The sequence below is a fragment of the Heteronotia binoei genome, chromosome 8 (assembly GCF_032191835.1).
Source record: "Heteronotia binoei isolate CCM8104 ecotype False Entrance Well chromosome 8, APGP_CSIRO_Hbin_v1, whole genome shotgun sequence".
NCBI classification, from domain to species: domain Eukaryota; kingdom Metazoa; phylum Chordata; class Lepidosauria; order Squamata; family Gekkonidae; genus Heteronotia; species Heteronotia binoei.
The window spans coordinates 50,544,968-50,569,873 of record NC_083230.1 but is presented as its reverse complement, the minus strand read 5'-3'; the positions used below and the strand labels follow the sequence as shown (position 1 = coordinate 50,569,873).

General features: G+C 43.1%; 1 protein-coding gene across 2 annotated transcripts in view; it reads right to left on the bottom strand.

The window, feature by feature from the left end:
- LGR5 (leucine rich repeat containing G protein-coupled receptor 5) overlaps nucleotides 1–23,848 on the bottom strand; it is a 147,603-nt gene extending 123,755 nt beyond the window's left edge. Inside the window, exon 1 of one of the 2 annotated variants that reach the window (XM_060245083.1) lies at nucleotides 23,238–23,848. In XM_060245083.1, coding sequence (XP_060101066.1) covers nucleotides 23,238–23,464 — 227 coding nt within the window. In that variant the 5' untranslated portion in view covers nucleotides 23,465–23,848. The remainder of the gene's footprint in view (nucleotides 1–23,237) is intronic. The other variant, XM_060245082.1, reaches the window with a different exon arrangement.
- Nucleotides 23,849–24,906: the final 1,058 nt, after the last annotated feature.

Below are 24,906 nucleotides of genomic sequence, written 5' to 3'. Positions count from 1 at the left end.
CTAGAAGCCCTTCCACTTTGCCCCTCCCCAAACACCAAGAATACAGAGCATCACTGCCCCCAGACAGTTTCAATAATATGCTGTGGCTAATAGCCACTGATGGACCTCTGCTCCATATTTTTATCCAATCCCCTCTTGAAGCTGGCTATACTTGTAGCCGCCACCTCCTGTGGCAGTGAATTCCACATATTGATCACCCTTTGGGTGAAGAAGTACTTCCTTTTATCCGTTCTAACCCGTCAGCTCAGCAATTTCATTGAATGCCCACGAGTTCTTGTATTGTGGGAAAGGGAGAAAAGTACTTCTTTCTCTGCTTTCTCCATCCCATACATAATCTTGCAAACCTATATCATGTCACCCCGCAGTCGACGTTTCTCCAAGCTAAAGAGCCCCAAGCGTTTTAACCTTTCTTCATAGGGAAAGTGTTCCAACCCTTTAATCATTCTAGTTGCGCTTTTCTGGACTTTTTCCGATGCTATAATATCCTATGTGTGTGTGTGTGTGTGTATATATATATATGTATGTATGTATGTACGTACACACACACACACACATATATTGGCCACTGTGTGACACAGAGTGTTGGACTGGAAGGGCCATTGGCCTGATCCAACATGGCTTCTCTTATGTTCTTACAGCAATCATTGGACAAGAGGGCAGTTTCTTTTATGCATTAGAAATTAGCTAAATGATAGGAAGCCAAGGGTGAAATAAATGGACAGTTCTAACAGAAAGTTAGAAGGAAGTAAGCGGTGGGGTCCCAAAAGAATCAGTATTAGGACTGGTACTACTGAATTTGTTCATAACTGATCTGGAACTAGAGGTGAGTAGTGTAGTGACCAAGTTTGCATCTGACACAAAATTATTCAGGACAGTGAAAGCCAAAGATGACTATGAAGAGCTCCAGGAGAATCTCCACAAATTGAGTGAATGTGCAACAATGTGGCAAATGAAGTTCAATTTTGTTAAGTGCAAACTGATTGGAACAAAACATTCCAACTTCAAGTATAGGCTATCGGGATCTGAACTGGCTGAGACTGGGAGGGAAAAAGATCTTGGGATCATAGTAAATCACTCAGTGGAAGTGTCAACCCAATGTGCTGCAGCAGTGAAAAATGCAAACTGTATATTCAGGATTATTAGGAAAGGGATTGAAAATAAAATAGCCAATATTATAATGCCCCTGTATAGATCTATGGTGCAGCCTCATTTGGAATACTGTGCACAGTTCTGGTTCCCATATCTCAAAAAGTACATTGCAGAGCTGGAAAAATAGAGAGTAAATTAGAAAATTAGGAAAGGTTGAAGAGTCTGGGACATGACAGGGTTTATACAATTATGCACTGGGTGTAGACAGTTGACAAAGATAATTTCTTCTTTCTTTCCCAAAATGCTAGAAGTTGAGGGCATCCAATGAATCTGATGGGTAGATTCAGGACACTTCTTTACAGTGAGTGATTATAATGTGGAATTCGCTGTCAGAGGATGTAATGATGGCCACAACCGTAGACCGTTTTAAAGAGAGATTAGACAGACTCATGGAGGATAGGTCTATCTGTGGCTACTAGCCATGGTATGTAAAAAGAATGTCCACATTCAGAGGGAGTCAGCCTCTGAATCCCAGAACCAGGAGACAACATGGCTTCTATGCCCTGTTGCTGAACCTTCAGAGGAACTTGTTGACCACTGTGTGCATTAAGGTGTTGAACCAGATGAACTACTGATATGATTCAGCAGGGAGCTTATGTTCTCATGCTGTACTTGGATGTCATTTGGCCCTGACGCTAAAGACCATGCATTTGTTTCAAGAATTCTATTCCTATCCTTTTCTCTCTTCAAGAAACTTCAGTCATCCGTTTAGCTGAATGGAAGAATAAGGACGTCCAGTTGTGTTGGTTGCAGAGTATACTGGATTACTAAATACAAAGATAATAACATTAAAATAGTCAAACAGATGACCCATTGGGAAACAGGGAATAATAAAGTGGAATTGGTTTGGGTAAATCTCCATCTTCACCACAAATGCCTTTTTATTTTATTCCATCACAAAACTTTCGAAGAAGACTACCATAAATAAATGATATGGAATAATTGTGTTTGTAAAATAAATACTGACTACACTTGATTCATACATTCAACTATTTGGCAGAATCCAATGATATAACTGTAAACTAATTTTAAGAAAATGAAATGCAGAATGCTTGGGCCCTGAAAAATATTATTCCTTGTTCCATCTGGACAGGAAATTATTACATTAACTAAAACATGTAATAATGAAATGTCTTCCAGAAGTCTTGTTTTACTTTGATTAAATCGTATATCACAATTTACAATACTGTCTCTAGCAAGAGACTCTGTAATGTCAGCATCCTACTTTGAACGAACCATGCTCAATGATGAGCCAAAAAATGGTACCTTGCTCTCATAATTACAATTTCTGCTCTCCCCTCACATGTTCTGTGACCTTTTCAAAAACATGAAAAGTGAAGTACTGGCTTGCTAATTACTTTTATCCAGGCTATAGGAAAATTAGTTTTTCTTTTCAATCAAAGCATATTAGGCAGATCATGGCTGATTAGAATGCAACAGTAAAATCTCCATACTTTTTATTCCACCCCCTTTTCTCTCCAAAATAGTGCCTATGTCAAATATGTAGGTATTTCCCACGGCCAGCCTGGACTTGGTTTCTAATAAGCACTAAGATTGGAACAATGGCTCCTACACAGCCACTGAAGTTCTTTAGCTCAGTCTTTGTGCAAAAAAGCACTGGGAACCCTTAGCAAGCATTTGATGAAACATCTAGATTTACATATTTCCCTAATTGCATTTTCTGAATGTGCGTGCAACTCATCTGACAAGAGTTTCAATGTTTTCTTTATTTCATTGCTATGGCTAAGGGAAAAAAGAAGGAGCAAGGCTCTGGCATAAAAATGTATGCTGTACTATATTCAATTGAGAAAAAAATACTTATTTTCAAAAGGGACACTGGCTGTCATAATACTGACAAAAAAAGTCTTTTACTTCAGAAGCATAATATAGTACTATAGAGTTCACTTTGTTAGGTGCTTCCCAAAGCAATTTTTTAAATTTTAACTTGAAATGCTTTTTCCTGTTACCATGTTTCACTCTCAATATATTCCATTCATGAAGTTCCGTCAAATGTTTCATTCCTCATCAAAAGTTTTTCCTAAAATCTGTGTCATAATGAACATTAGCTATGCTGTTCCTTTATGTAATATCAATTACTATACATTAAAGGTAGAACTTATATTTAGATCCATTTAAATGTCATCATGCAGCTGTCTATTTGAAATAAAATGTTGCCTTCTTTCACTTCAGTGGGCACAATACAAAACATCCATTGAGTTTTGCCTTTAAAGCAGCTGCCAATGCCCAGCCGACTTTTAACAAACCAACCAAGCGGAATAACAATGCAGCTGCAACATTTTATGGTATTTCTGTTAGTTCTTTTGGGACTAAAGGTGTTAATTAGGAATCAAAGAATACAAGCCTGCCAGCCCTTTTACACAATCTGTAACATAGTCACTGCAGTTTTTCAAAGAAAAATAAATCTAATAAAGGGACACAAATGTTGTTTGTCATACCAATAATAACTACTTAAGACCCTTTGATCACAAGCTTTTAAGTAGTCTTGTCAGACAAGCTGAAAATATTTTTTTTTCTTTTTGGCTTTCTTGAATACTGGTTCTAAAGTTGTCTGAAGGGGTTTGGGGGAGGAACAGCTAATAACAGTTTCTACTACCAGTGAAAACTGGTCTTTACAGAAAGAAATTAATCAACTACCTATTTTTCCTGTTAACACAACTAAAGCTCTGAACTGTGCTGTTTTCTTCTCTGACATGTACTGAACTGGGCAGAGCTCTGTTGGCATTGACTATCAAATATTTAATGGCAGCGCATATAATGTGTATCATAGGAATAGCATGCATTTTTAAAAGAAATATTTCAGAACAGTAAATGTCAAGATATTTGTTTTAAAACCAAATAAGAGGTTTCATGCTGAATTACAAATTATTTTGTTGCTCTTGTTTTTATAATGTGCGTTCTTGCACTACAGTTTTGATATAGGAGGAAGTATTTGCATACCCCATGTTTCAAGATATCAATATGAAGTCATTATCCTTAATGTGCAGTCAAACATAAAAGCTTGAAATAAAAGTTTATGAAGTCAGGACTGCTGGGAATTAGTCAAAGCAAGAGCTTTTGTTGTGGGATATCCCAGTAATGCCAAAACTCATTAATCGTGCTACAGAAGGACAAAAAGAAGCTCTAGTTGTTGATTTAACATTAATGAATTGACCTCCAAAATAGCTCACAGAGTTGTCTAAATAAAACAAAGCCATCTTAGTTTACTTCAGAATGTTACGAACAGATATTTTTCATAATGTTATGAACAGTTATTTTTCAAAGCCACACTATTAGTGTGGCTTTGAAAAATAACATGCATTTCATGATTTTACAATCCACAGCTGTGAACATTTAATTTTGGTGCAAAAGATTAATCACAACATCAATGACTATGGCTTAGGGATGCTATTCCCAGGTGGGTGGTGGAGAGCCCCAATTTTGAGGGCTCCCCCAGACACCTGCTGGGGGAGTCTTTCAAATGAGTGGGTGGCCGCCACTCTCTGAGTGACCGCCAAGGTTCAATCTGGGGAGCTGGGGCTGCTGCCTGAGGTTCTATAATCACTGGTTCCTTGCTTTGGGCCGCGGTTGGCAGAGCGCTGTCTTGAGCATGCAGAGATATCTCCCCCGCCCTGTACTGCTCCTCAGCCAGCAAACTAGGTGAGCTTGGCAGGGTTGCTTCTTGCTCTCCCCGTTCCCCACTCCCCCTGGCCCTGCCGGTTCCTCCGGCAGGGTGCGGCAGTCGAGTTGGTCTATGTGTCTGTGGAGGAGCTGCCCCCCTTCTGACGTGACCTCATATGAGCAGGACCCGATGAGCCACAGCACCCAAGTTGGTATCTATTCCGGTCCGCTCGTAAAGTTCTTGGCATAGACTGGATCCCCCGGAAAGAACCCCCTAGTGGCCTCCCTTGTCTCGGGGGAGCCCAGTCAGGTTATAACCTATCAAGCCAGGTGGTTAACCACCTGCCCATGAGTAACTCAGCAGGGCTTATGCCCATAGCCAGGTTGGGGTTGATCCTGTTCCCAAACAGGAAGGCGGACAGTTGGTGGTCCCAATCCCCTTGGTTGTGTGAACCATGCACTCCACTTGGCCATTAGTGACCAGGTGAAAGGGAGCAGACAGTATGTGGCGGATGAGGTACCTACCTATTCAGGAATTCCTGGAACTCCCAGGAGGTAAACATAGTGCCATTGAGGAACCCGTTCCACCGCAGGACCCACTGTGACAGGATCTGCAGTGTCTGGTGGTCTGGGGTGAGTAGGCCGAGCAATGGCTTGTGGTCTATGGCAATCATGAAGCGCCTACTAAAAAGGTAGTTGTTGAATTTGTACACACCCACCACAATTGCCAATGCCTCCTTTTCTATTTGGGTGTAGTTGAGCTCAGCTTGGGTCAAAGTGTGAGAGTAATAAACCACGGGGACCTCTCTCCCATCCGGGAGTTGGTGGCCCAGGATGGCGCCGACTCCATAATCATGGGGAGGGACTAGTCAAAATGGTGGAGTACCTCATTTGAAACCAAGATGTCCTTGACCGCCTGGAAGGCCGCGGCCTGCTTTCTTCCCCAGACCCACGGGGCGCCCTTATCTAGGAGTCTGTGTAGGGATTCGGCCAGGGCTGCTTTGTGGGGCAAGAATGAGTGGTAAAAGTTCAGGAGCCCCCAAAAACTTTGTAGCTCCACCTTGCAAGTGGGGGCTGGGGCCTGGACTATTGCCCTGGTCTTGTTAGCCGTGAATTCCCATGGCGTCCACCACAAACCCCAGGAACTCCACCCTTGGCACCCCAAGCAAGCACTTCTCCCGCTTCGCCTTGAGACCCGCATTCTGGAAATGGCAGAGCACCTCTCGAAGGCGGTGGCAGAACTCGTTGGCATCAGGTGCTACTATCAAAATGTCATTGAAAAAGGGTTGTACTCCGGGAATCCCTTTAAGGAGAGAGTCCATTAAGCTTTGGAAAATTTCAGACCCACGCTGACCCCAAATTGTAGCCTCCGCACCTTGAAAGCACCCCGGTGCATAACGATGGTCTGGGTCTCAGCCATTTGCTCATCCACCAGAAGTTGTTGCTATGCTTGGGCCAAATCCAATTTCCCAAAAATCTTTGAACCGGCCAGGGAGGCGAGGACATGGCTGACCACCAGGATGGGGTATGGGTGGTTCTGTAGTGCTTTATTAATTGTGCATTTGTAGTCTGCACAGATGCGCACATCCCCGTTCGGCTTGACTGGGGTGACTATGGAGGTTTCCCAAGTGGTGTGGGAGATGGGCTCTAGCACCCCCTGGGCCACGAGGCAGTCCAGTTCAGCTTTGATTTTTGGCTTAAGTGCAAACGGAACCCGCCAAGCCTTCAGCCTTAAGGGCCTAACCATGGGATCCAGCTGCAACGCGACAGGTGGCCCCTTGTAATTTCTCAGAGCTCCACTGAATACTTCCGGGAACTCCCAGCACACTTGGTCGAAATTATGGGCCTGTATGGGGTCCGCCCCTACAATTTTGATGCCCAGGGGCTTAAACCAAGCCAATTCCAATAGGGTGGTGAGCCAGCGCTTTACCACAAGTATGTCCAGGGCCCCTTTAAAATTTTTGAACTCCACCCTAACTCTGGCCCACCCCATGATCTGCACTGGATTGTTTTGAAAGCCTCGCAATATGAACTCCGCGAGCCGCAGGACTGGCCAGTTGTGGGGGCAGAGTTTACTGAGAGTCTCCTCCGAAATAATGGAGATGGAGGATCCCATGTCCAATTCCATCCCTTGATCAAGACTGCACTTTGATCTTATCAGGGGTGTCCTGGGGCAAGTTCATTACCTGGATGCTGTTTGTGGCCATCATGTGTGCGTCTGTTGCATCATGGTGTGCGGACTGAGGCCTCCTGTTGGTTCTGGCCCTGCAAGCTCAGGCAATGTTGCCCACTTTTCCGCAGCTTCTGCAGTCCATGTTACGGTAGGAGCAGTCTCGGCGCTTGTGTGGGTCCCCACAGCTGGCGCACTTAGTGCTTGGCTTCTCCGCTGCCCATGGTCAGTTTGGTGTTTTCAGCCCGCTGTGTGGCTAGTGGCGAAGCTGGTGTGCCCCTTCCTCATCAGAGCCGTCCGACATCAAGGCAGTGGTGGCCTGGTGCGTGGAAGGGCTGGTGTGTGTCTGTTCGAAGGCAACTTGTCAGAATGCTTTCACAAGGTCGATGTCTTTGTCCTTGTATACTAGCAACTTTCGGCGCATTTTCTCCTCCCGGACGCCAACCGCGAATCGGTCCAGCAGGATCTCTTCCAAGTCCCCCGTGAAATCGCACCTCAGGGCTAATCCATGGAGCTCTGCAAGATACTCAGTGGTGGACTCAGCTTGTCTCTGCTGTCTCATGTAGAATGCGTGCCTGCGTGTGAGATGGGATGGCTGTGGCGCCATGTGGTTCGTCATTGCCTTGACCAGTTGGTCATAGGTAGCCCTTGCGAGGGTGGTTGGCGCGATGAGTCTTTTCATCAGCTGGGTGGTCTCCAACCCGCACGAGCTCAGGAGAAGCACCTTCTTCTTGGCCGCTGCCTCCATTTTGTGAAGCTCTATATAGTAGATGATTTGGTCCACCCATGATTCCCATAAGTCGGGCCGAGTGACCTTGAATGCTGGTAGGGTTTGCCCAGGTGCAGTAGCCATGGCCTCGACCGAGGAAGCACTAGAGCTTGGAGCACTGGAGGCTGCTCGCTGCTCTCTGCTCACCGGTATCCCATCCTCATCACCAGTGTAATGTACTGAGGTCGGAGATGTTCAAATGGCAACATGCTTTATTAGTGAGTACATCACAAAGACAACATGGCGGGTCCGGGTCCCCTGTTATACACATTTCCCAGAACAACTTTCTTCCTAGTCAGGTCCAATCCTGGCCAGTTAAACTTTCCACTGCTGATCATCATAGGCGGGCTGCGTTTGTCCCTTCCAGGCACTGCTCACAGGTGCGCTGTGCTGTGCTTTTCAGGATGAATGCCAGACACAAAAGCTTACAGGGCTCTTCTTACAGGGCCTACTGTAAGCTCTTGGAGGACTGCCTACATCAAGGGGGTGTAGCCTAATATGCCAAGGAGTTCCTGCTACAAAAAAAGCCCTGCTTCCCTTCTACATACATCAACAGGCACTATTAAATTTCTATCACTGTGGGTTCTCCAAGTGTAACAGAAGAAATGTAGTGTGAGATAGACAGTTGGAGAATTCAATATTTCATTGTTCTGTTAAATTATAGTCTCTGGGCTCACTCATGCAAAAAGGTGACACTTGCTTACTCTATATAAACACACTTCACTTCCTCTACATAAACACATTTAACTTCATGCACTTGTTTGTGTGAGCCAATCCCATTTATAAAAGATGTCTACATCACAGATAGGAATCCATCAAGACAACTAAGCCAAATGGTGTGTATTGTTCATTGAAATATAAAAGGATGTTTTAAGCAGTCTTGACCGTTAAATGACACAACTTTGATTTCTCAGGAAACACACACACATATCTACTAACATTACTGAGTGTCCAAATGTATTTTCTATTATGCTGCACAATTCCTTTCATTCTGAAGAGAATTGAGTTGAAATATGCAGCATCATTACTCTCCAAAGACAGAAACATTTATGAATATGTATCTACAAATATTTAAAGATAGGAATGCTCCATAGCAGTTAAGGTAGTTTCATATGTCCTCTCAGGCAGGGTGGATTGGCCATTAAGCTCACCAGGAGGTCACCCATGAGACTTCCATCCTGAAAGTGGAGGAAGGTTCCCTCTCCCATCTGGGCATCTCCAGAGTCTGTTCCCCCAGCACTCATGAACTACTGCTCTTGCTTCTCGCCCTCCTCCTGCTGCACCAGTACAACCCCCTCCCTGAGGAAGCTTTCAGTGGGAGTAGCAGGGATTGACTGAAAGGTCTGACCCTCCCCCCTTAATTTTGTCATCATTCAGTTCTGTTTTTGTTACACTTCCTGCTCCCTTTTAAATCTGCTTTCCTTTTATCCCTCCTCTTCATCTCTCTTTCTATATTTCCTCCTTTTCCCTTGTATCCCACACTGTCAGTTCTGTCTTCCTCCCTCCTCTGCAGCCAGCTACTGCTCAGCTGGGTCTGTCCAGCTCCTTTGGTCACAACCATTCAGCTCCCTCCCAAGCACATGCAGCCTGTTCACAGGGTCTGGCAGCCTCAAGCTTGAATCTGGCAGCCTGCTGATCATCAGGCTTCTTACTATGGGTGACTCCACCACAGCCTTACCTGCCTTTTGCCCTGCCAGAATGCAGGGGTCATGGGACTTGGGTACCACTGCAGGTCATTCCCACACTCCTGGCTGGGGAAAAAGTACCTGGTGAAAGTTTTGCTTCCCAGAGATGTCAGAAAGTATGTGTATGCATGTATGAGCATAAAAGAGGCTTTTCCTTTCAAATTATCAAATTTTAAGGGCAGTTCTAGAAATCAACATCAGTGCAGTTAGAAACTAGATGAAATTTTTATCTTTTTTTTCATTTCTAAATTAAGTCTTTGATGCTCATTTCTTTGTGTCTAGCAGTTTGTTGTTGTGCAGTCACACAGTCAAATCCAACTCTTTGCGACCCCATGGACAAAGTCACGACAGGCCCTCCTGTCTTCCACCACCCTCCGAAGTCTGCTCAAATTCATGTTTGTTACATCAAAAATGCTGTCCAGCCATCTCATCTTTTGCCATCCCCTTCTTCTTTTGCCTTCTGTCTTTCCCAGCATCAGGATCTTCTCCAGTGAGTGCTCTCTTCTCATTTGGTGGCCAAAGTATTTGAGCTTCAGCATCAGCATCTGACCTTCCAGGGAACAGTCTGGGTTCATTTCCCTTAGGACTGACTGACTGGATCTTCTTGCAGTCCAAGGGACTCTCAAGATTCTTTTCCAGCACCACATCTCAAAAGCATCTATTGTTCTGCACTCAGCCTTCCTTATGGCCCAGCTCTCACAGCCATACATTACTACTGGAAATACCATTGCTTTGACTATACGGACTTTTGTTGACAAGGTGATGGCTCTACTTTTTATTATATTGTCAAAGTGTTAAGCAGTACAATAGTATTTTAACATACTTAATTTCATGCAATATGGATGATCACCTAGAGGGGAGGAAGCCCTTTTTCTTTTACATAATTTACAGTGCAGTCCCAAGCATGTCTACTTTTAATCCCTAGTAAGCATGTTTATGAGGAGGAGGAGCTTGTTTTATACCTTGCTTTTCAGTACCTGAAGAAGTCTTGGAGTGGCTTACAATCACTCTCCCTTTCTCTCCCCACAACAGACACCCTTTGAGGTAGGTGGAGCTCGGTGAACTCTGAAAGAACTGTGACTGGCCCAAGGTCACTCAATCTGGCTTCATGAGGAGGAGTGGGGAATCAGTGCTGGATTAAACCCTGTGGAGGTCTCTGGGCAGTCGAAATCTTGGGGCCCCCTCGCAAGTCATCTCAGAGTCAGAGTACCCATCTTGCTGCCCATGGCCCCCACTATAGTCTGCAGGACCCTTCTAAAAAGCCCCTTTGACAAAGCTATGGGGGAGAGGCAGAGAGAGACAAACTTTGTGACAATGCCAGCAGCAGCCACACCAGGCAAGTCAGGCAAAGAGAGGCTCAGTTGCTGGCTGTACGTGCAGGCTGGGAGGGCTGCAAGCAGGGGGGAAACTATGAGGGAAAGTCAGTCTGGGGCCCCTAAAGGCGAGGGGGCCCATAGGCTGGTGTCTACTCAACCTATTTGTTAATCCAGCCCTGTGGGGAATCAAACCCGGTTCTCCAGATTAGAGTCTGCCATTCTTAACCACTACACCACAACTGGCTCTCTAAGGCTGAAATCCTAAGAACACTTTCCTGGGAATAAAATGGGACTGATGTCTCAGGAAACCTGCTCAGAATTGCTCTATAAGGGAACAATCCTAAGCAGTTCTACTTGGAACAAAGTCTCATTTTATTCAATGGGGTTTACTCCCAGAAACGTTTTCTTTTGGCTTGTCATCACAATTCATTACAATAAATTGCTAAGTCTTTGATCATTTCAACAACAGAAGGTGAAAAAATGACACCTATGATAGATGAGCCCTGTGGTGCAGAATGGTAAGCTGCAGTACTGCAATCCAAGCTCTGCTAACAACTTGAGTTTGATCCTGACAGAAGCTGGGTTCAAGTAGCCCACTCAAGATTGACTCAACCTTCCATCCTTCCGAGGTTGGTAAAATGAGTACCCAACTTGCTGGGGGTAAAGTGTAGATGACCGGGGAAGGCAATGGCAACCAACCCCGTAGAAGTCTGCCATGAAAATGTCTGGATGTGACATCACCCCATGGGTCGATAATGACCCAGTGCTTGCACAGGGGAATACCTTTACCTTTTTATGGTAGAATTAACTTCAAGTAATTATGAAACTCAATGGTTCAAATGGGGGGGGGGGCACAGCCTTTCCTTTTGTCTCTAAAGGCAATTCCTTACTATCTAACTTTAAATGATTTCAATAAAAGCCTCTTGTCTGAGGCTATTGGAGTTCATTGGGAATTGTTAGAAACAAGAGGTGAATATTTCAGATGAAATGTCATTTCCTTTCCCTCTATTGTTCTTTTTTTCTGTCCATCTTACAGTTCCATAAGAATAATCACAAGAGATAGCAGCAGGATTTTTTGTTTTCCCTCCATTAACTAAATAGAGTGAATACTGAGTACTATTTTGTTGTAACATCTCTAAAAGAATATTGCAGAGCTGGAAAAATGCATGAAAGGAAACCAAAATGATCAAGAGATCTCAATACCTTTTCTCCCAAGAAAGGCTAAAGAATTTGGGGCTTTTTTGTTTTAAAAAGGAGGATGTGAGGAAACAAGATAGAGATTCAAACACTACAACTTATCATCACCCATTAAATTAAAGAATGGCACAGGTAGGCAGATATGGCACACTTCGCTGGGAGTAAGCCTTATTAATTAGAATGGGGCTCACTTCTGAGAAGCCGCAAACAGAATGCTGATGCAAGCCACTTTAGCTGCCCCATGCTGGGCTTAAAAGCTAAGTACTAAAACAGGGGCCATTATGTAATTATTTTTCCAAGGCTATTTTAGCTCCCCAATCTGCCTTGATAATATAATTTTAGATTACTATAAACCATATGTGGCATACACCAACATTTATTTATGTTGCTAGACAATTACAGACTGCAGTTTTCATATTCTGCAGCAGATTCACCACAATTTTTTCAGAACCACCTATGTCACTTCTGGGTTTGTTTGTTTTTACCACAAGTGATGTGGCACTGCAACCAGCATCACACTCCCCTACATTCCCACCAACAGTCCTCCCACTGGTTGCCAGGCAGTGTCTGGGAACCCTAGTCCATATACTCTTCTCTTTCCCTCACATGTTCTGATTCCTTTGTTAACTTCCTATAGCAGGCAAACCATTGTTTGTTGTTATGTCCAAACCATCAAACATTTCACTTAGCCTCCAAACTAGAAAGAGAAACCATGTTCATACTGTAACCTTCCATTCTTAAGAATGACAAGCACAAGCCATTGGTTCCCATGTCTTATGTAAAGGCAAATTTTAGTTCACTGCCACAAAGAGGAAAGCAGATCATGAAAAGAGTAAAAGGGGTTGGGGGGGGCATGTAAACCTACGGCTTGCTCATCCAATGCCATACTACAGCTGCCATACAACAAAAAGCAAGAGTTGTAAATAACCAGACACAACAGGCCTCAGTCAGGGAACAGGACATTGTGGCCCAACAGCACTCGGCAGCAGAATGTTTTGATTGCTCACAGCAGTATTATCAGTGGTTGCATGACTGAACAGCAGTGCAGACTTGACCTCAGGTGTGGCTGGGATTCACTGAGGATGAAGGAACGGCCATGTACATGGCAAAGCTAAGTTAAAGCCCAGGCCCTCTGTCTCACAAACTATTGTATTGGCATTGTGCTATTGTGTTTCAGGATTTAAACCATAAATTCAGTTCTTCTGATTACATTCCCATTCTATTCTGTTACGTTGTAATGAAACTGGACCCAGATTCTAAGCAGGCAAATGTTATGACTTAATTAAGTACAAGGCAGCATAAATTACATTAAACTACCATACACTCTCACTTGGGTATAAACCCCATTGATTTTATTGAAAATTATGCTCAAGCATGCATTAGTACATCAAATCAGAGCCTTAAGCAAGAATGAAAGAAGGTGTCACAGAGCACATAAACAGAAGACATTCTGAACTGTTACAAATGGGTTGTGATTTTAATGGTAAGCTTTTGAAAGATAAACTGTGCTGGAGAAAAGGTTGAGTTAACAAGGGAACACTTGAGGAAACCCTAATCTCAAATGGCATGTTGACTGAGAAGGTCACTTCCATCCACGCTTTCTCAGCTGGAGTCAGACTCCCTCTGTCAGCCCAATTGTCCTCTGCACTCCAGATACTAAGACAAACTGAAGGTGCCTTCACTGTGCCAGATCCTTGTATTTTACTAGTTTAAAAGAGTTTCCTTTTTCTCGCCTGTCAGTTTACATATCATTTCCACAGAGCAGTCACCACAAAAAGGAGCATTGTGTGTGCAAGCGCTTTTTCAATTCCTTCCCTTAAAGGCACACAACCCTGAATGAAAACAACACAGAGATTTATTCTTTACCACTGCTGTTTAGCAAGAAGGGGAAAGTGACAAATATTATAAAAATTGTTTCAGTTGTATTTTAACAACTAAAAGGAAATTCAGTACTTAAAAAAAAAAGAAAAATGTCAATTGCTATTTTTTCACATAAATTAAAGTTTTTTAAAAAGAATTTTAAAACTGATTTTTATAAAACAATCACTCCATTTCCTCCCTATCTCTCGGCTTGGCTTCGCGAACGAAGATTTAAGAAGGGTGCAATAGTCCACGTTTGCAGCAGGCTCGCTGGTGGCTGACAAGACCAATGCGGGACAGGCAGGTCCGGCCACAGTGGCTGCAGGGAAAAGTCTGATTTGGGGTTGGTGCTGTAGCAGTGCGATTCTTCCTCAATCTCCTTTTGTCCTCAAGACCAGCTATGCGTGCGTTCTCAAAGGAAGAGACAGCCTGGTGGATGGTGTGCCTCCATGCTTTGCGATCTGAGGCTAGGTCAGACCACTGGTGATGGTTGATGTGACAGGTGCTAAGGGATTTCTTCAAGGAGTCCTTGTACCTCTTCTTTGGTGCCCCTCTATTTCGATGGCCGGTGGAGAGTTCGCCATACAGGGCAATCTTGGGAAGGCGGTGGTTTTCCATCCTAGAAATATGCCCTGCCCAGCGCAGCTGCGTCTTCAACAGCAGTGCCTCGATGCTGGTAACCTCTGCCCGCTTGAGGACTTCAGTGTTGGTCACAAAGTCACTCCAGTGGATGTTGAGGATGGTGCGAAGGCAGCGCTGATGAAAGCACTCAAGGAGTCGCAGGTGATGACGGTATAAAACCCACGATTCGGAGCCATAGATGAGGGTTGTCATCACAACCGCTTTGTAAACATTGATCTTTGTGCCTTTTTTCAGATGCTTGTTGCTCCACACTCTTTTGTGCAGTCGGCCAAATGCACGGTTTGCCTTTGCCAGCCTGTTGTCAATCTCCTTGTCGATCTTGGCATCTGAGGAGATGATGCACCCCAGGTAGCTGAACTGCTGGACTGTCTTCAGAACTGATTCACCCACAGTGATGCAGGGAGGGTGATAATCTTCCTGGGGTGCAGGCTGGTGGAGAACTTCTGTCTTCTTCAGACTAACTTCTAGGCCGACTAACTTCTAGTTCCTCCCTATAATCTAGTATTAAATTAGAACACCCTCATTTATAAAATGCAATGATTAAAATAATACATTAGCTAAAACAATGAATAGATCAGGAAGACAGCTAGAAGAGTTTCCTAGCCTGAACTTACATTAAATGAGAATACACCATTGAACTTAGCCCTATTTTTGCATTTTATAAACATCTTGATTACATACAACGGTTCGTGTACTTTTTTAAATTAAAAATTCTTACATTTAAATTTTTAATAGTGAACAAGAATTTACTTTTGCAAGCACTACACAAGCATAACAATTGTAATAATTTAAGAAAAGTTCAGACTAATAGTAATTGAGTATTATGAACTACTTCTGACAATTAAAGAATATAGACAAGGTTGATCTCTCCCTCCACTTGAGGCTAAGGGCTTGACCACCCTTTAAATACTGCAGCTTTAAATATAGGGCTATCAAAATGTTAAAAAATAAAGTTCCCCCTCCCCCCCAAAAAATACTTCGAGTAAATGTATCATGCATCAATTGAATGTGCATCAGATTTTAACTCATTAACAGTAAAGATATGCAAAGAACATTTAAGGTAAGACAGGCCTGTTAGGAAGACAGGCCAGCCACCTATCCTAGACTAACTGTTTTATGAAAGTCTATGAGACTACTTGAAGAATAAGTTGCATGAAGATATTGATAAGAGTTCTTTTAATACAGGGGTGTCTAACTCATTTGGTATGAGGGCCAGATATGACATAAATGAAAACTTGTTGGGCCAAGCCATGCGTGTCATAAAATGTAGTATCAGGGATATAAAGAATACAAACACAAAGATTTTTTAAAAAAACTTAAAACAGGCGTAAAAGATTAGCACTCTTGCAATATTTTGTTTATTTAATAGTCTGTGATAACTGACACCTCTTGCTCTGAATTATTGCAACAAAATCTGGAGACAATGTCTGTGTTGTAGCAATCTTGAATATACTGTTCAGGTGTGGTTCAGGTGTGTTTACTGTAGGTTGCCAACCTGCTTTTGATTTACTGACATCCATTACAGAAATCTCATGGTCAGTGCTTTGAGTCTAATACCCAGGGGAAAACATGAAATGGCTGGGCAGTGTGAGCTTTTGTGCATAAGTTGCTTCATATGCTGGTCAGCCAATGGAGAAAATAAAGGGTTTGCTCTGTAGCTTGACTGAGCAAATCTGGCAAAGCAAGCTGTGATGCAGAAGGAAACAAGAGAGGGAGAAGGAAGCAGATGACAGTGAGTTGCTCGCGGGCCAGAAAGGAAGCAGAAGAAAGAGGAGGAGATGATGATGATATTGGATTTATATCCCACCCTCCACTCTGAATCTCAGAGCAGCTCACAATCTCCTTTATCTTCCTCCCCCACAACAGACACCCTGTGAGGTGGATGGGGCTGAGAGGACTCTCACAGCAGCTGCCCTTTCAAGAACAACCTCTGCCAGAGCTCTGACTAACCCAAGGCCATTCCAGCAGGCGCAAGTGGAGGAGTGGGGAATCAAACCCGGTTCCCCCAGATAAGAGTCCGTGCACTTAACCACTACACCAAAGTGGCTCTCCAAGAGCCCTCTGGGTGCCTGATCTAGCCCATGGGCCACATGTTTGACACCCTGTTTTAAGATATGACACATCTAGTGAATTATGCTATGAGTGATAAAAACAGGAAATGTTTGTATAATTTTAAGAATTAACCCTGCAATCTATTACAGCAATCTAATTTTCTTTAAAACCTGGAAAAAATGCACTGATAATCTGTAATTTTGTTACCGACTTATTCTTGTGGTCTTGGGATAGCATCCATTACCTAATGAATAAAGATGGTAAGGTTTTCTTGCTGCACAGAATTGTTATAGCTTTTAATAGACATTCCAAATGTAAAGGACTCGAAGATCCTGGATCTCAGTTTTTCCTACAGCACACTGATAAGAAAACATCAAATTTGTAACTAAAGAGGCTCCCAGTTTATCCTGTCAGATACTATGTAAAATTTACATTAACCAACAGAAACAATGTGTATGCTATTAGGCCTACAGTAAATAGGAAACAATTACACTTTAAACATTAAAGGACTCTTGATATACAAATATGTAACTACCAACAAAAAGATGTTTTATATTTCCATTTTGAAATATAAGCAAGAACAAACTGTACAGCAGACACATTTGTAGTATCCATTATTTTTATTCAACTGTAGCCATGTCTGTAAATAAAAATTTAGTTTAAAAGATACAACTAGATTTTTTGAAAAAATATTATTCATTATTTTTTCACTTAGGTACTTTTCCATCAGCTCTCCTCATCCATGAACTCCTTTTGATGGTAAAATTAGGTCTATCAAGCAACCTTGCTTTATATATGAATGGGGAACATGATGATTTAGTGCTTGTATTTGTACTTGCAGTCTTAGCTATGCGTCAGCCTGGGCATTTGCCTTGGGCCCCCCAACTGCCATGCAGCTATCTTGGCTGCCCTCTCTGCTGCCAACAATAGCAACTTAACAGATGAGAGACTAAGGATGACTCCCCCAACTGCCATACATTCGCCCCTATCATGCTGCAACTGAGTCAAGATGACACACAGAGGAAGAAGGGGTATTGCAAGGCACCGCTCACTCAGCAGCCAGCCCTGTAAACTGTCTGGCAACTGAGAGGATGAGCAAGTGGATGTACAGCACATGGTACCCCATCTTGCTCTGTGACTCAGTCCTTCCTTGTTGCCATCAGAGAGCACCCCAAGCAGCTAGCTGCTGTTACTCTGTGGTTGGTTGGCATGCCAGGCTGCAGTTGTGTGGGAAGGCAAGCATGCACATACAACTCCATCATATGCTTTTTTTTTCTTTCCTGTGCCCCTATTCTCACACTGTGCTGACCCCCACAGCAAACAACTCACAGGTGACTAGGATTGCCAGCCTCCACTGGAGGTGGAGGATTCCACACCCCAGGTCCCACTCCCACTGCCAATCAGTTGGCTGGGATGGGGATTTATCTGGAGCAGGAAGAAGGCCCAGGCTACATTGCTGATGATGTGGCAGTGTTAATTCTGGTGTGTACTAGAAGAGGCATCATCACATCAGTGACATCACAGCAATGTTTTGGTATTTGGGCAAAAACTATATGATAGAAGTCATTTTACTATAGAGTTTTTGCTGGAAAAAAATAACATTACAGTATGATTATGTCACTTCAGGTACATGTCGGAAGTGATGTCCCTTGTTGCCAGCAATGAAGCCCAGGTTTCCCTCCTGCTCCTGGTAAGTCCTACCCTGTCTCCCACTGGTTACCAGGAGGAGCACCTGGCAGCACTACAAATGGCTGAGGTATGTGATGGTGGGAATAAAGAGGATGTGGAGATCCCCATGTTTGACTTTTGTCCAAGGCCCCATAATCACTAAGACCATTCCTGGTGTGTTTGCCCATCGTCAGCCCAGAAACATGGTACTAAAACTAAAGACTATACTGTGCCTCAATCACACAAATTCATGGTTTTAGTTTCCAAACATACAATAAGCAAACTAAAATTTGAAGCAGCTTTAACTTTCTACCCTCTTAGCTACCAGTTCACATATCATGGAGTACATAGGTTGGTTCTGGGCAATGTTTTTGTAGAAAAAGCCCAGCAGTGGTTCATTTGCATATTAGACCATACCACCTGGTCTGGAAGTATATGGCTGCCACATGGCGGGTCAGGCTAGCTGGAGCCCTGGCCAGCCCAGGCAGAGCTTTGCTCCTGTGGGCTCCGGCAGAAAAAAACCCTGGTTCTGGGAGCTCTACTCTGTGTAACAGTCAGATGTGAGTTACAAGTTCTCAGTTCTTGCACATGTGGTGCACAGTTAGGATTGGAAAATGCGAGTTTCCCCAGTGAGCCAAATGTTGCCTCAAGACTACTTCAGCTCAGATTAAGTGGCATGAAGGGAATGGCAGAACTGAGCACTATGAGCATGTGAGCTGAGGAGAACCAGCATGTTATGTCTGCATTATACAGGGGATAGGGGTCCAGAACAACCTGTATACTCCATAATGTTTGAATTGGATTCATGATCACTCCCATTTCCATGATGCAGCAGCTTTTGCAGGCAGAGCAATGGACATAACTATGTTTGTCAACTGACATAAAACTATACTTGGTTGGCATATCATAGTTTATGATTTAACAAATCATGCTTTGTAAATGGAAGCATCGATCACACCAAAGCATACTTAAGTTCCCTCAGCCAATTTCTGACATGATGCCTGGACTGAGGCAGTAACACTGAAGGTAGATATATCAGTGCAGATGTTTACAGGGCTATCAGAAACATCTGCAAGACCAGTTAATCTGACACAGGAACCAAATTAATGTCTACTTCTGAAAATGTTAAAGAACATATTCAGAATGCCAACTGTTGAAATACTGCAGTGATAAGAACTTTGTAGCAACTATGTACATTGGTAGGGCATAAGCAACACATATTTAGGCATCAGTCCTGTAAAAATATTTCAAAATATTGTTTAGAACTTGGCATCCAAGATTTTTAAAGGCTTACTTATTGCTCATATTTTTAGCCATTGATGAGAAAAGGCAGGTGTGCTAAAACTATGCTATCATATAACTTGGTAAACATTGATTTAATCAAAAGATAAAAACTCAGTGCAAATAACAAATGGTTGCATCACCTGATATTTTCATTAAGCATTGTTCGGGATGACTGAAATAACACAAATACACTATCCTGCGATACATTCCCTGTCCTGCAACTCCAACATATATAATGCATCTAAATTCTTTGTAAGAAAACAAAAATTTGGAAACATTTTTTTTTAATTAAGAGGTACAATTCATAATTTCCAGCACTTCCATATCATCTATTTTTATAAGTCACTTTTGTTCTGTCAGTCTTGTGTAATTAACAACAAAATATGTGCACACTTGTTTAGGAAAAAATTCCATCGGATGCAGTTAGACTTACTTTTGAGTAAATAATTTTTTTTAATATTTATATAGAAGTGAGTTATACTCAAGCAGAAGAGAGTTAAGTGTAAATGAGTATCAATGACTTAAAATTCTACAGAACAGTAATACAACATTCCCCATTGAGATGGGACAACAATTCTCCCAAACCAAGAGGTCTAAGGCTGTCTCTAGTATGAAGGCTGTCATCTGCAGCACACAGGCTTTTTTCAGGAAAAAGAGGTGCTGGAACTCTCAAGAAAGAAATGAAGGAGAAACACAAAGGATTCTTTGAAATAATATCATTTTCATGTGCTATGGATTTACCCCAACTTTAAAGCTGTTTCCAAACTTTAGACATGTCACCATGGGTCTTGCCTTTAGTGCTTTTTTGGGTCTTGCTTTTAGTGCCTAAGACTGAATGATGAACTTGAAGCAACTGTGCTTAAACGTTCTTCGCAAAGACTGTCATGCTCCCCAGTGCTCCTCATGAACTTTTAGACTTTTTTTTTATAATTTTGTTTATTAAGAGGTTTCAGAACTTTGCTCAGGTGCATTCCCCCAGAAAAAAAAAAACCTTGGCAGCAGATAAAGGTTTTATAAACTGTACCAGAAGCCATCTTTGATCCTGAATTCACACCATTGAAAGTATAGTCCATTGCAATCAGTTGGACATTCTTTTAAGTAAGTATGTTGAGGACTCATGTATGGATCAATTAAAAGGAATGTTATCTAATTGAAATGTAAAAAGTATTATTACTGTATTATATTATAAAAATGGGGAGGGGGAACCAAACAAACACCAAGACTGCAAATATCACACACTTAAATGCAGAGAACAAAGACAAAGTTCCCAGGTAGAGTATGGGTATAATAAATAAGCATTATAGATTTTAATATAGTTCCACCATGTTATCATTAAAAGGTACTTATTAAGAACTTTGTGAAATCAGGAACTTAACATTTCATCATAAAGCACCAAAAGTGGGGGCAATATAATGGAAAGCAACATGTTTCCATTTCTATTTCTCTTTATTTTTCACTCTCTAAGGAAGACATGCGATATTAAGTAAGTGAGGCACATAATCACAGTGCAAGAACTATCTATTATGAAGTGTTCATGCACACAAAAGCTTATACCCAGAATTAAACTTTGTTTGTCTTAAAGGTGCCACTGGAGTCAAACTTTGTTCTATCTATTATATGTATTTCTTATTCCAGCACTCTAACATTTAACATTAACACATTATAGATTCTCAATAGAAGAACCAAAGTAATCTTGTTCCAGATCAGAGATGCATCCTCTGTCTTTTCCAATGATCCTATTGCTGTATTTCCAAGACTTTTGGCAACTGCTCTATTTTAGCTCTCAGGAATCTAGATAGAGATCAGTTAAAAATTAAATCAAATTCTGTAGTTCAAAGCCTTGCTGGAAGGATCAAAGGTAAAGATAAAGGCCAGCAGGTCCAATCAAGATTCTGTTGCTGTCTCATTTTAATTACCCTATAAACAATATATAGTAAAATACATTTGTGTAAGTATATTGTACCTATTCTGAGTGGGTAATAGCATAGCCATGTCTATAAATGTTTATATCCCATTTTATGATCAACAAGTGATTAAACAAATATTTTTTGGAAACCAACACACTAGTGACATTATGCAAGAAACAAATTCAGTTTCTATGAAACATGCTGCAATTCCTATTCTAAGAATCCCAAGTGAACAAGGATTTGACTCTGAACTGAGATCCCCATTGCACAGCACCGCCTCAAGCAATACTAAAATAAGGCAAGTGCTAGCAGCCTACAAATACTGAGAAGCCACAACTGATAATATTTTTCCAGCCTGTAAAATAATCACATATTACACATCAATTCTTATGTGAAGTGTTCCATGAAAGAAATGTTCCAGTACAAAGGGGTATTTAATACTCCTCAATAGGTGTTTTTTTTCATCCAGGCTCATAAAACTCACTGCTTACATATACTGTATGCTTTCTGTACATGACAGACAGATGATGATTTATGACTGTGCCCAAACATAGTCTGTTTATATATCCAGACAGTATATATATCACATTAAGTACAGTATGTTGTGGTGCACTCAGGATTCCAGTCATCAAAGATCAGAGTGTGCAGCCATCTTCTTTAATGTAATTAAGAAAGCAATTTGGTGATTCACAGTGAAATTCTAATCAGAGTTACACTCTTCTCAATCCATTGAATGGTCCCTGGCATAGAAGGTATAACTCTGATTAGGATTGCACTATAATGTTTACAGTTTTGATGGGAACATGGATCATCTGCATTCTGATGGCATCATTCATGATGATGGTTAAAATGTTCATGTACAGCTAGACTTGCAAGATCATGGTATTAGACACTGAAGAATTCATGGTGCATTGAAAGTTCCACATTGGTGTCCAGGCACCACATTTTGGAAGTTTGCACTATTATCACTATGCCCTAAGCTTTCTACTGTCTGGATGCCATAACGTGGCAGACAGCTATAAGTATCTTTGTTTGTCCTAATATCACAGAACCACCCCCTAAAGCTAGATCATCACTGAGTCATTGATACAATCATTAAATCCCAGGGATTGGGAATTTTATTTCACTGTAAGTGATAACTGTTTTAGCAAAACCTGAGATGCCACACCCTTTGCAGGTGTCAACTAATTTTGCACAGTGATTTAACGGTCTCTGTATTTTTCTTGATTACATACATTTACCCTGTACGTTCCTGAACTTCACGACACTCTAATCCTGTTTGTCCCCCTCTCCAGATTTCCTACATAAAATGACAATAATGGAGATCTAGAACATTTAATTTTCTGATGGAACAAAAATGTGTGAGTTAATGTCATCTCTTGTAAAGCTCCTACAGAACAAATATCCCAAGTTACAAACATTTAGTTGGTGGTCCTACAACTAAATTTACATGCATTTCTGCAGAAGAGTTGGCTGACATAAAACAAATCTTTTAGGATCTAGGAAGATCTACAGGTTTTGCAGGAAACGTTTCCAGTATCTCAAGAAGAACCAAGCACATTTCACGGATGCACTCCTGACCCGTTTGCATATGGTTACTACTAGATTCCCCTTTCATTCGCTATTTTGGAAATGGTTGCTTTTTAAATTTTATTTGCTATCCACCTTCCTTGCCCCTTGGAAATCCAGGTAGGTCACATGGACTTCCCAGGAGGTCTCCTCAGGTGCCATACGGGACATCATTTGCTCCTTAGCACACAGGAATTTGGCGTGCTCCCCGTCAGTCAGGACTGAAGGCTGTAGCGGAATCCCTGCTGCGTTCGCCATGAGCGGCTGCCGGTGCCTTTTCCCTTCGCCCGCCCCTGCCGCCTCCATCCCCGTACCTGGCGAAAGAAGCCCCTCCCGCGCGCCACAACTTACAGGTACGAGGCGAAGATGCTGAGGTTGGCGGGCACGCTTGTCAGGCCCAGATCCGAGCAGTCCACTCTCACCAACATCCCGTCGGGCTCACAGTGACAGGTGCCCGGGCAGCTCCTCTGGCGTCTGCCCGCAGCGTCGCGCGAGCTTTTGGCAGGCACCGCGTCCAGCCCGAGCAGCCCGAGGAGAAGCAGCGCGCGGGCAGCCGCCGCCGCCGAGCAGGTGTCCATGGTGCCAGGGCGCGGGGGTGGCGAAGAGGGCGCGGCGGCTTTGCAGAGCAACCGAGGGCGCCGCTGTCATCCCCCGGTGTGGCGACTGGAGGGTGCCGAGAAGCGCCGCCGGCTCTTAGTTGGGAGCCTTCCCTCCTCAGCTTGGGATGTGCGTCTGCGAGGCGGGAGGCTTAGAGCTGCGGGCGACGAAGCTGCCGCGTCTGCCCCTGGACCTTGTGGCGCTGTTGGGACGCCGCTGGCGCGCTGCTCTCTGCAGCAGCATCTCAGTTTACACGCCGTTTTAAGGAGCTGGAGTCTGAACCGCGCGCGCCCGCTGACGTCGCCCAAACGTTGCCCGTCGCAGCGCTTCCCTGGCTTCTGCCAGCGCCTGTGGGAGGGCTCATGCGAGCCTGAAAGCTCACGAAGGGGCGGGGCTTGGGCTGGTGTCGCTAAGCCCGGGAACAGAAGAAGTGGGGGACGCTACGAGGCAGGGCGCGGAGTGCACCAAGCGCGCAGGCGCACGCTCTTGAGCGAGGGGGCGGGGTTGTTTGGTACCTCGGCGCTGCAGCCCTTTTGCCTTGCGCCAGATGGAGAAAGGGGCCCCCTTGGCAACAGTTCAGACCTGTGAGGTAGCCGCAGTACATCGCTAACGAGGAAGACCGTCTCCCTCGCCTCCAACACGCCCAGTAAAAATAAACAGGAGTCTTGTGACACCTTAAAGACTGACAAAATTTTGTTCCCGTTTAAGCTTTTGTGGACCAGAGCCCACTTTTTCAAATGAAATGAGTCACAGGCAAACCTTTTGTGAGGGGCGGGGTTGAGGACGGGTCAAGGGCCCACGAAGTAGAGCGTGAAGTGTAATGATGTAAAATCCAAATCTAATCAAGAAAGGTACAGAGACCGTGCAGCAGTTATATCAGGCTAGTTAACACTTGTAACGAGCAGGGGAATCCCAGCTTTTGCTATGGTAGTTAAACTTTAAAAAAAAAAAAAACCACCCTCAAGTCTTGAACTGAGGTACAGAAGAGAAGGCGTATAAAGAAGGGTCAGATCTATGACAAGAATGATGATCTTATGTGGAAGACCAAACAATAAACAGCAATCAGCAGTTGCATATGGTAGGTCTCCTAAGATACCTATTGGGGTTTCCACCTATTTTCTGACAGACTGTGCCTTTAATAATGCACAAGAATCAAAGTCAGCAAGTAAAATCGTTGATAGGAATACAGAGTGATGGGGTTACCTTTTCTATCTATCCAAAGAGTCGGGGAGAGCCATCAGGAAGACTCCTGGGTTTGTTTTACACATAACAGTTGCCCAACCCATGAATGCTTTGTCGCATTAACATTCCTGCCATATGCCATTCTTTTTTCTTTATTAGAAGATTATTTCCCTGTAAAAGGACCATCTTTTTGGTGAAAGTCAGTTTGGTGCAGTGGTTAAGTGTGCAGATGCTTATCTGG